The sequence below is a fragment of the Pristiophorus japonicus genome, chromosome 3 (assembly GCF_044704955.1).
Source record: "Pristiophorus japonicus isolate sPriJap1 chromosome 3, sPriJap1.hap1, whole genome shotgun sequence".
In the NCBI taxonomy this organism is placed as follows: domain Eukaryota; kingdom Metazoa; phylum Chordata; class Chondrichthyes; family Pristiophoridae; genus Pristiophorus; species Pristiophorus japonicus.
The window spans coordinates 262,437,470-262,450,177 of NC_091979.1; the positions used below are offsets into that span (position 1 = coordinate 262,437,470).

The 12,708-nt window shown below is 45.0% G+C and overlaps 1 protein-coding gene across 5 annotated transcripts in view; it reads right to left on the reverse strand.

Moving 5' to 3' along the window:
- The window catches only part of tdrd1 (tudor domain containing 1), a 190,515-nt gene that overhangs the window by 102,126 nt on the left and 75,681 nt on the right, over positions 1–12,708 (reverse strand). For all 5 annotated transcript variants that reach the window (XM_070876594.1, XM_070876597.1, XM_070876598.1 and 2 more), the window contains 2 exons: positions 8,103–8,285; positions 745–888 (listed from right to left, as the gene is read on the reverse strand). In XM_070876594.1, the coding sequence (XP_070732695.1) occupies positions 745–888; positions 8,103–8,285 (327 nt within the window). The remainder of the gene's footprint in view (positions 1–744; positions 889–8,102; positions 8,286–12,708) is intronic.

The following is a 12,708-nucleotide window of genomic DNA, read 5'->3' on the forward strand; positions in this document are numbered from 1 at the left end:
TGGCTGGACCCCAAAAATACCCCAATGTGCAACATTGCAATGAAGACACCATCTTGAAGCTTCACCAAAAATTAAAATAAATTCCAACAATAGTAAATAAGTCTGGCTGCCATATTTAACAGACAAATTTCTTTCCAAACCCAAATTTTAAAAAGTGCCATACTTTACTTCAAAAAAAATTGATGGGCCAATTACATATTAAAAGTTAAAACAGAGGTTTAAACCAATCATATTATAATGACATTTTCTGGCAGGACTGAGATGGGGAAAGGGGGAGGGAAGAGGAGAAAGACAAAAATTCATACTTTTTAAATTCAATAGTAGAGGAATTGTTTAATGATTTTTATATTTTGTTTGGTTAGGTTTTTTTTAAAAAAAAAAGGAGTATAAGAAAAACATTGAAACAGTAGTTGTATGGTCATCACCTACAATAGGATACAAGTAACCAGAGGAGCACAGCGACATCAACATACAGTAGTGTTGAAGTGAAATTCAGTTTCTATGTGGAATTTCAGACCCAAGTTACAATGCTGTGGTTGCCAAATAGAAATCTGGCCACTTGACCACTTTCATGCACTTCCCAAGTTCAGTTGCCTAATGTCAGAATTAGAAAGGTTCATACCCGAAAAATAACAAAATATGACCAACATAGTTTTTCAAATTTTGAAATTCAGCCTTTACAAAAACTACTAGAAAGGAGAATAACTGTTTACCGTCTATTAGTTAGAACTTCAGAATACTTACACAAGGTGGTGAAAGAGCCATCTCTATGTCCAGTGGCTGAATCTTGTTTAGTCGGATGGTTTCTTGATTTCCATAGTCAATGTACAAAACATTTGCCACCTTCTGTACAACATTCACATCATGAACTAATGCTCTATACCACTTCTGCAGAAGTACAAGGTTTGAAAAGAAGCAAATGAGATGCAAGTTAGAAAAAAAAAAGTAGAGTTGGACCTCAGGACCTGACCACTGCCAAAACAGAGAATTTTTCAAACCACAGGAGGTCACACTTTCCAGAACTGTCGACAACCCCCGGGCTCCTGTGTGTGCGCGTGTGCTGGCAGCCTGTGGGCGGCTCCCTCAGCCAATCACCGAACACACTCATTGACTGCCGCTCCAGCCGATCGCCAAACACATTCACTGACTGACAGCCGCTCCAGCCAATCAAAACTTAAAAAAAAAAACCGTCCTCTCCCTCAGGCCCAACTAATACCAAACCATGGATGTTTAGAGTCCTGGACTGGAGGTTACAAATTTCATGCATTTCTAACCAACATTTTTTTTATACCTTGTTAATAAAAAGGACAGAAATAAAGTTTCAAAGAGCATAACCTAAACACAAAGGCTTAGTTTTGGTTCGCACAGCAACTGTTTTCAGGCGCTTCTCAGACAACTAACGTCCCAATATAGTGGTCAGGAATCGTACACACATTCTTGGCACGTGGTATGCTGACCGCCGTATTGAGAAAGGGCAAAAAGTATGCAAGTACCCACCTGAACTAGGCCCTTTGCACATACAATTAAGGAGTGTAACGCCAGTTTTAAACCTCTTTTCCAAGACCTGTGTCAGTTCCGGTTGCACTCATGGACACCTGGCCCAGGCATCACCCAACCAAGATGGCAAGTGTCATGTATGAACTTGAGTATGCTCACAGGTTTGTCGAGCTGTTGAGTTGGGAGTGGCTTAACCAGTCATGTCATGTTCACAAGACTCAGTAAAATCCCAGCCAGTTGGGTTCAAGGGATCCACGATGAGGCATGTGGTTGTGAGCCTGGTGGATGAATTGGTAATGTGTAGTGTGATTGTTAAACGTTTGATAATAAACCAACTAGTTCTTAATAGCAATGTGTTACTATGAATTCTTAAGCAAAGAATCCATTAGGCAAATACATTACAGTAAGTAACTTAGCTGAATGAATCATTAAAGGAACCGATCACCACCGCCCACTAATCACCGCCACTCAGCTCCGGCCCCAACACCCGGCCCTGATCCTCGATCTCCCCCCACTGTTGGCCCCGGTCCCCAATCTAATGATCCCCGGCTCTGACAATTCCCAGCCCCCTCCAATTCCCAGTCCCCGCAATCCCTACCCAAGACCCAAGCCACTTACCGAGGGCCACTTCAACGCTATAAGCAGCCCGATCTTGTACTAGTCATTGCCAGCAGGCTCGGATGCTGTGCCAGTTCCATTATACTGAGGCTCGAGGCTCAATATATGGAGAGTCTCAAGCCTCACCATTCAGGCGCAATGAATATCACTCTTGTTAATTCTACAGCACACACATCACCAGGCACTTTATTGCTGCCAGTACATATCTCAGTATTACACCTCACCACCAGGAAAGTGGGTCAGGATGCAGAGTGCATAGCACATTATGTTAAGCTTGTTCACTTTCAAAACATCAGACCTAGAAGAGCAATTGTTATCACTCTGCATATACCAGCTTACTATACAAATGCACGAGCACCATCTAATGGGAGGAATAAAAAGTACATCAGTTTAGTGAAAAGAACAATTTACTGAAACCATCAATTCAAATTTTTTTTTAAATCAATCCCGAAACCTGATCAACTTGTTGAGAGATCAATCCTGTTTTGCATTCAAACAACATAGGTCATCCTAGGCAGTCTAATACAACTGGGAAAGGGATAGGAAATAATTGTTTTCATCACTGTCCACTGATCTTTAGTAGAAGTGTCAGGAGTGTAATTATTGGCCAAAGATAGTATCAGTTGGCAGTTCTGCAGGCAAAAAGCCTGCTAACTTCGTTGGCTAAGTTCACCAATAGGTGACCACCACCAGCAATGACAGACCCATATTGTAGCACTAGTCACAACCTTCAGAAAAGGAGCAATAATGGAGAAAAACTATCAATTCCATTAACACTACTCCTTAATGTAATGTGCTTTAATCTACTCAAACTAAAATTTCATTTTCCAAAATGACCATCCTTATTACCTAAGTGAGATTGCCAAATTAAGAATGATCACATTCCTTTCACCCTCACCATGTCAGTTCAATTTCAACTAAAAAGATCAAAGACAATGGGCTAGATTTTCCAGTTTTTTGCATGCATAACGCCCACTTAATGTCCATTTTACCACTGAAATTACGTATAACGGCCAGATATCGCCCATTTAGCCACAAAAGTGGAAACTGATGCCCATTTTTCGGACACTTATCGCTGAGCGTTCGTGTGTGTAATGCCGGGAAAAAATACCGCCCGTCCACTTTTTTTGGGTGGAATCAAAGAATGGGCGAAACCAACGCCTATAATATCACCCAGCATTACTTTCCGCAAGGAATTAACGGCGGTTCAATAATACCGACTGCCCACTTCTTTTGTCGTAAAGATCACATTTGCCGAAACTAACGCCCAGGAGATCGCCCAGCGTCACTTTCACCACCTTGCATACATCTCGCCCACAATATCGCTCGCCTAAAACACCGCTCAGAAAAAGTGGAACTGTTCGAAATGAATCACAGCGGTGTGGGCACCATTTTAAAAATCGCAGGTCGCTTCATTCAAAAGGCTGCTTCAACTTCAGGGGAGTTTGCATTGACTCTCGAGTCCTTCTCAGGTGAAATGACCATCTCAACAGACACATTTTGAGACTCTGGACTATTGGGGGTTTACTCTAGGTGTATTTTAATGAGGAAATTATTGCTTATCAATCGCTATTATACTTTCATTGCAATGGGGCCAGCCATTTCTCAGCCTGCATCAATTAATACGCAGATGCTGCAGAGTGCAAATGGCTCAATGTCTGATGCACATCATTATGTGCCCAATTTAAGACGTGCAAGAATGAGGAGGACCATACATACTCCACACTTACTGGGAAAAGAGGTCTTACCTCGACGTGTCCGAGCACAACTGCCTTCCGAGACTGCGCTTGCACAAGGTGGTGATCAATGAAATATGTGAGCTCACAGACCACGTATGCAATCTGCCATCAGGACATCAGTGTCGGTGGAGGTCAAGGTCACCGCGGCACTGTCTTTCTACGCGTCAGAATCCTTTTGGGCCTCCGTGGTCGAGATTTCCCGTGTCTCACCACACTACCCATCGCTGCATTGGACAGGTCACGGAGGCCCCGTACGCACGAAGGATGGACTTTATCAGCTTCCCCATGACCACGGAGGCTCAGACGGACAGGGCTGGAGCATTCTATCGCATTGCTAAGTTCCCCAAGGTGCAAGGAGCAATCCAGTGCACTCACAGCGCCATGCAGGCACCTTCTCTGGACCCAGAGTCTTTTCGTAACAGAAAAGGATTTCACTCCCTGAAGGTCCAACTAGTTGTTGACCACAACCAGATCATACTGGCAGTGAATGCCAAATGTCCGGGCACCTTCGATGAGGCGTGAGCGCGCTGTCTCTGACATGTTTAAGAGTCAGCCACAAGGACAATGCTAGATGTTTGGCGAAAACAAATATGGCCTATTCACCTGGCTGATGATCCCACTGCGTGACACCCACACCGGGATGAAAGCAGAGGCAGTGGTTGCACGGGTACAGGAGCAGGGGGTACCGAGGAGGGAACATTCTCTGATCCAGAAGCAGGATCTTGGTCCTGCCTCTCATCCATCATTCGCAGTGGCGGCGCAGAACCTAGGGGTGGAGTGCCGCACTCCGGGACCCCTGGGAGGTCTGTACCAGCAGTGTTCCTGGCTACTGCCATCCGTGGAACGTACTCAGTCATGATGGCCAGCTGTCTGTATATGCCCCCAATTGCATCGAGGAGCTGGTCACCAATGTCTACAGTCCTCCTGGACAAGTGTACCATCTCTCCGCTCTCATGGACCAGACGGGCCGTGTCCACGAAACTTCTGCGGGGTCGGTGCCATCCTGGGGACGAATGGGATGCCCTGTGGCGAGGTGCTTGGGGCCGTTATCTCCAGAGTGGAGGCGGGAATGACCAGAGGAGCACTAGATGGCCTGGGGTGGAATGGCTTCTGGAGCGTGGCGATGTTTGTTCCTCGAAGTCCGCGCTCTCATCAATAGAGAACAGACCCAGCGGATTGACGGGCAAGAATCGGAGCTCCTCAGCAGATGTAGGATCGTCTGGCCCCGCGGCCCCACCTTCTGGCCTCTGTGGTCTTGCCTGGGGCCGCGCTGCAGAACACAAATGAGGTTATTAGAGAAGGGGGTGCTAGGGTCAAAAGGTGACTCCAGCGCTACACACAGCATATGCACGACGAAAGCACCACCGCTATCAAGATCACAGACATCACATTTCATGACCATCAACACATTGTGCATTGCAATGATTTTCATTAGGCCAGCATCATTTCTCATCATCATAGGCAGTCCCTCGAAACGAAGATGACTTGCTTACACGCCAAAAAGGGATCAGTTCACAGGTGTTTCAATGATGGACCTAATATTCCAGGTCCTGAACTACATCCTGAAGGGTGGAAGATGCCCGTGCTTGGATTTGTAAAAAAAAAAAAAACGTGTGGTGGCCATTGCACACCAGCCACCACACGGGCTTGACAGAGCCAGGTCTTGGTCCAGTGGTCAGGGTTATCCAAGTCAACTGGAGACTTGCTCTGCTGCAGACCTAGTGCGCACACTTATCGCAGTGTGGGCTGGCCTGTGCTGTCTCAGGGCCCCGAACTCGACCCTCTCCTGGGCCCCAATCACATCCCTTCACAGTCTCTCGCCGCTCCTGCTGTGCCTGCCCATGCTCCAATCACCGATCTGGACCTTGATGACGTCAGTCTTCGCTGCCATCGGCCTCCTGCACCAGCTCGTGCTGCTCCCTGAAGTGGTATGCCTCCACACTGCTCGCGGGCTGTCGCTCATCGTTCCTTTTATGGCCCCGACCTGACGAAAGAAAACATTATTTCTAGGACAATTTTAGAAATCATCCATCATTTTTGATTGTTCGGATATGAGTGGATGTGGCATCTATTGATTTTACATCATGCAATGGTGTAAACTTTACTCCGGTCGCTTCACTTCAGGGTCTGCAGATGCTCGCATGGCTGTCCGGGTGTGCTTCCCCACGAGTGCGAGCACCTGCTCCTCCATCTCAGTGATGTCGCTGGGGACTGGTGGCCCCCCACCCGTTCGCCTCTGCATGGACCTCATCGTCGAGAGCTTCTTCTGTAAAAGGCGACAGGACGACATGGCATGAGATCATTGCGCGATATCATTGCTAGGTACCGTCAGAGACTGATACAACACATAACCGACAGATGTAATCATGATTATTATGATAATTATCATTCTTTACCTAAAGACGTGCACTGTAACCGCAAGCTTTGACTACAACATTCCCGGTAAAAGTGAAAGACCTTACATCTGCTGATAGTCACTCATGACTGTTACAAATCAAATTATATAAATACATGTAAATAAATGTAATACTTACTCTTGCGGATCCCACAAGGTCGTTCCATCGTTTGCGGCATTGGTTGCCCTCACACACCTCATTGGTCGCCGACGAGACCACCTCTGCTATCTCGGCCCATATCTTCTGGTAGGCCTTTGGGGTGGGCATCCCACACCCGCCCTGGGTCAAATCACCACAGCGTGACTCGACCTCCTGCAGGAGGGAGGCATTTGCCTCGTCTAAGAACCTCCTCGCTCTTTTGCGCCCTCCAATATATGCTCCTCTCCCACCTCACTGCTCTCGCCAGCGTCAGTCTCCACAGCGTGCTGTGACGCCTCCTCCTCTCCCTCCATCATAGGCCAAATTCGGGCAAATATCTGGCTGGTAACAGCTCATTTTTGTTTCCCTATTTGCTCTAAATCTCTAAACTCTCTCTCTCTCCTTCCTCCCAAAGCAGCCACTCCACACCCACACATGCCTTCAGTCCCTCTCAGCTCCCTCTCTGTCTCCTCTCTGCGCATGTCGTGATGACCCTTGGCCTCCTGAATAGCGGGAATGGAGCGCTGCCATGCCGTTGCTAAGGACGACACTTTACGGCAGAAGGTCAGGGAGATTTAATGCTAACGCCTATTTCATATCGCTCGCGGTAACACCCAATTTCAAAAATGGAGACTAGGGGCTTTGAGAATGGGCAACAAGCCAACGATCTGAAAACCCATTTTTACTGCCCACGTCGGAAATACCGCCCATTTTTGGGCGATCTGCACAAAAATGTAAAATCTAGCCCAATATCCCAACTTACAGCACCATTCCAATTGCTAAGTACAGAAATTTTACAATTGACTGCCCTAATACAACAAGCAGTGGCTCCTTGTGGAAACATCAGAAAGGATTAAGAAGTTAGTTCAGACCTGGGGTCTAAAAAACTAACAAGCTCTCTTGCACAAAAATCAAGCAGGCATTAACCTCAGGGTCAATAAGATAAGGGATGAGGTACAGTTGTAAAACCATCAGGGAAAGTCACGGGATAATAAAGCCAAATTCAAAAGGAGTCGCCCTGGGTAAGAGATAGTGTGTAAATACCGAATGCCAGGGAGTTACCCACCACCACAGGACCAGCTGTGGCCACAGCAGGGGGTTGATGAGAAAGAATTTAATGGATCAAGATAATGGTCACACATGGGAAGGGAGACTCCCGACTTGGTAATAACTTTTGGAAGCGAGAGACAATTTGAGATAACAGCAGAATGTCTCTATCTTGTAGAAACAAGCAGGCGGTTAACAAAAGGACAAAAAAGGTATAAAGATAGACAAGTTTGGACAGTTCGTAGCGAGAACCTGGGACCAACACTCGACAGAAGCAGGGACCAGGGGGCGACCCTTGAAGGAACAATGTCAGGACCGGATTGATCACCCGGGACTTATTGGGTAACTATGACAGTGTTGAGTTAAACAGTGTATTTTGAGCGGCAAGGAACACCTTGTGGAACGCCTTTCTGCAGAGTTAAGCAGAGTTAAATAGAGTATAAGTAGTGAGTCTTGTACTTCTTTTGTATTGAGTAACTATAGAGTATAAGTAGGGAGTCTTGTACTTTTCCAGTATTAAATGAACATTAACGATACTATCATTTGTCTAGTGTGTAATTTGGTATTTAACTTAGGAACCGTCACAGGCAACTACGAGTCACACGACTAGCGAAACTACCGCTTGCGCAACACTCCACATATCAGTAAACTATAGTAATCTTTTTACCTGATCCACTGAAAACTTGGCCGCACATATTTCTCCTTCATCAGGCATATATTCATTTAGATTATTCACATTTGTGAAGGCCTCCTTCAGCGATAATTCAAGTCTTCTTAAAACCTCAAAGTTTTCTGGAGTGAGGATTTGTACATAGAATTCACTTGGGTCTTTGAACTCTGTGACAATAATCTGGAAATATCAAAATTTTAAAAATCTTAATCTCAAAATGTAGTATCCAAGGAAACTTACAATTTATGGCTAAGTTTCAAAAGAGTAGAGTCACAAACTGTGACAATCACAAAAAAGTACTAGAAATAAGAATGCAACTAATTAAGCTCCAATTGTTATGATCTCTTCTTTAAAAGGATTAGAGCACAGTAAAATATATTAGCAGAAATAGATCCTCCTCATATTCATCACATCATAGGGGTGGAGCTAGAGGAAGAAGTAAAAAGTTGCCTTGGAATACTGTCTCCTAGAAGAGTTTTAAACAACATTACCAGATATAATGAATGTCTTGGCCTAAGTACATGAAATACTTCCATTTAGCATTGCACACTTTCAAAGTAGAAGCCTTCTTATATAGATGTTAACAGACTGATGTGACAGACTGCTAGACATTTTCAAAGTTGGCAGTTTCAGCAGTCTTGCCATTAGCTGGAAGCTTTAAGGATTTCTGCACCAGATGAATTGTCCATTGTTAGGAAATTTTCCCTACATAGATCAGTTGAAGAATGACCATTATCTCTATCCAAATCGTGCAATTTGTCCATGCTATGAGAAAGAGAGGAAATACGTGCAAGAATGGGCTGTGCCAGAACCAGCTGAAGGGATCGTCTCAACCTTAGTGATAAAGAAGTTGATGAGCACCTCAACTTCTTGTTGGAGGGGGCAGGGGAGAGGGTTTCAAGGAGACACTTGGTAGTGAAGAAAAGGAGCTGAGAGTTATCTTTGCTTTCCAGAATGATCGTGGAGTAGTAAGCAGTTTTGGCAGAGGAGGACAAGGCCAGAAATTCCTTGATATGGTCCAGCAGCCAAAATGCGCACACGAATGGACACTCAAGAAACTTCAGGTTGCATGGACATGGCAAGAATAGGAGAGACATGTCTTTGTCGTAGACAGAGGATAGAATCATAAAAATTCACAGCACAGAAGGAGGCCATTTCCGCCGATCGTGTCCACGCCAGCAAACCAAGAGCTATCCAGCCTAATCCCACTTACCAGCTCTTGGCCCTGCACTTCAAGTGCACATCCAAGTACTTTTTAAATGTGGTGAGGGTTTCTGCTTCTATGACCCAGTGAGTTCCAGACCTCCATCACCCTCTGGGTGAAGAAATTTTCCCTCAAATCCCCTCTAAACCTTCGACCAATTACTTGAAATCTATGGATTTATGAAAGGAAAATCATGTTTGACAAACCTACTGGAGTCTTTTTGAGGATGTAACTGATATAATAGATAAGGGAGAACCAGTGGATGTATTTGGATTTTCAGAAGGCCTTTGATAAAGTCCCACATAAGAGGTTAGTGTGCAAAATTAAAACACATAGGATTGGGGAACCAAATGTAATATTTCCAAGTTTGCTGACGACACAAAACTAGGTGGGATTGTGAGTTGTGAGGAGGATGCAAAGACGCTGCAAGGCGATTTAGATAGGTTGAGTGAGTGGACAAACACATGGCAAATGCAGTATAACGTCGACAAATGTGAAGTTATCCGTTTTGGCAGGAAAAACAGAAGGACAAAGTATTATTTAAATGATGATGGCTTGGGAAGTGTCGATGTACAGAGGGACCGTGTGTCCTTATATATCAGTCATTGAAAACAAACATGCAGGTGCAGCAAGCAGTTAGGAAGGCAAATGGTACGTTGGCCTTCATTGCAAGAGGATTTGAGTACAGGAACAAGGATAGAAACATAGAAAATAGGTGCTGGAGTAGGCCATTCAGCCCTTCAAGCCTGCACCACCATTCACTATCATGGCTCATCATTCACCTCAGTATCCCTTTCCTGCTTTCTCGCCATACCCCTCGATCCCTTTAGCCGTAAGGGCCATATCTAACTCCCGCTTGAATATATCCAACGAACTGGCATCAACAACACTCTGCGGTAGTGAATTCCACAGGTTCACAATTCTATGAGTGAAGAAGTTTCCCCTCATCTCGGTCCTAAATGACTTACCCCTTATCCTTAGACTGTGACCCCTGGTTCTGGACTTGTCCAACATCGGGGACATTCTTCCTGCATCTAACCTGTCCAGTCCAGTCACAATTTTATATGTTTCTATGAGATCCCCTCTCATCCTTCTAAACTCCAGTGAATACAGGCCCAGTCGATCCAGTCTCTCCTCATGTCAGTCCTACCATCCCGGGAATCAGTCTGCATTTCGCTGCAATCCCTCAATAGCAAGAACATCCTCCCTCAGATTAGGAGACCAAAACTGAACACAATATTCCAGCTAGGCCTCACCAAGGCCCTGTACAACTCCCAGTTCCAGTACTCAAATCCCTTAGCTATGAAGGCCAACATGCCATTTGCCTTCTTCATCGCCTGCTGTACCTGCATGCCAACTTTCAATGACTCACCTCCCCTTTTCCTAATCTGCCGCCACTCAGGTAACATTCTGCCTTTATGTTTTTGCCAAAGTGGATAACCTCACATTTATCCACATTATACTGCATCTGCCCACACACCTAACCTGTCCAAGTCACCCTGCAGTCTCTTAGCATCCTCCTCACAGCTCACACAGCCACCCAGCTTAGTGTCATCAGCAAACTTGGAGATATTACACTCAATTCCTTCATCTAAATCATTGATGTATATTGTAAATAGCTGGGGTCCCAGCACTGAGCCCTGCAGCACCCCATTAGTCACTGCCTGCCATTCTGAAAAGGACCCGTTTATCCCGACTCTCTGCTTTCTGTCTGCCAACCAGTTCTCTATCCACGTCAATACATTACCCCCAATACCATGTACTTTAATTTTGCACAACAATCTCTTGTGTGGGACCTTGTCAAAAGCTTTTTGAAAGTCCAAATACACCACATCCACTGGTTCTCCCTTGTCCATTCTACCAGTTACATCCTCACAAAATTTTAGAAGATTTGTCAAGCATGATTTCCCTTTCATAAATCCATGCTGACTTGGACCGATCCTGTCACTGCTTTCCAAATGCACTGCTATTTCATCTTTACTAATTGATTCCAACATTTTCCCCACTACTGATGTCAGGCTAACCGGTCTATAATTTCCCATTTTCTCTCTCTCCCTCCTTCTTTAAAAAGTGGTGTTACATTAGCTTCCTTCCATTACATAGAACTGATCCAGAGTCGATAGACTGTTGGAAAATGATCACCAATGCATCCACTATTTCTAGGGCCACTTCCTTAAGTATTCTGGGATGCAGGCCCTGGGGAATTATTGGCCTTCAATCCTATCAATTTCCCTAACACAATTTCCTGACTAATAAGGATTTCCTTCAGGTCCTCCTTCTCGCTAGATCCTCCGTCCTAGTATTTCCAGAAGGTTATTCGTGTCTTACTATAGTTATACAGGGCCTTGCTGAGACCACACCTGGAGTATTGTGTGCAGTTTTGGTTTCCTTACCTAAGAAAGGATATACTTGCCATAGAGGGAGTGCAGCGAAAGTTCACCAGACTGATTCCTGGGATGGCAGGACTGTTGAATGAGGAGAGATTGGGTCGACTAGGTCTGTATTCACTCGAGTTTGGAAGAATGAGAAGGGATCTCATTGAAACGTATAAAATTCTGACAGGGTTGAAAAGATTGGATGCGGGGAGGATGTTTCCCCTTTTTGGGAAGTCTAGAACAAGGGGTCACAATCTCAGGATATTTAGGACCGAGATAAGGAGAATTTTTTTCACTGAGTGGTGAACCTGTGGAATTCTCTATCACAGAAGGCTGTGGAGGCAAAGTCACTGAATATATTTAAGAGGGAGAGATAGATAGATTTCTAGACAAAAAAGACATCAAGAGGTATGGGGGGAAAGCAGGAATATGGTGTTGAGCTAGAGGATCAGCCATGATCATATTGAATGGCGGTGCAGACTCAATGGGACGAATGGCCTACTACTGCTCCTAGTTTCTATGCCTCCTGGTTGTTGACCCCTCTGCTAAGTGAAATAGGTCCGCCCTATCTACTCGATCTAGGTCCCTCAATTTTATACACCTCAATAAAGTCTCCCCTCAGCCTCCTCCTCTGTTCCAAAGAAAACCTATCCAATCTGTTCCATGTATCTAAAATTCTCCAGTCCAGGAAACAGCTTCATAAATCTCCTCTGTAGCCTAGGGAGGAGATGATAGGATAGATCAGAATTTAAGACTGAGGTCCTGTGGTGGATGAAGTTGACATGATGGAGTCAGCATTGACAAACCAAATTCTAGGTTCAGTGACAATTGTAGCAGGCAATTGAATATGGGAGCTGTCTGAGAGGCAGTATTTCAAACAGCACACTGCTGGAGGAACAGTGTGGAAAACAGAGAGCTGAATATGAGCCAGCAGTTCATCCACGGGTACAGGCCTCAGCATTTGCAATGCACAGCACCAGATCCTGTTTACAACAGAAGAGCAAGAAGTGAAAACAAAGATTAA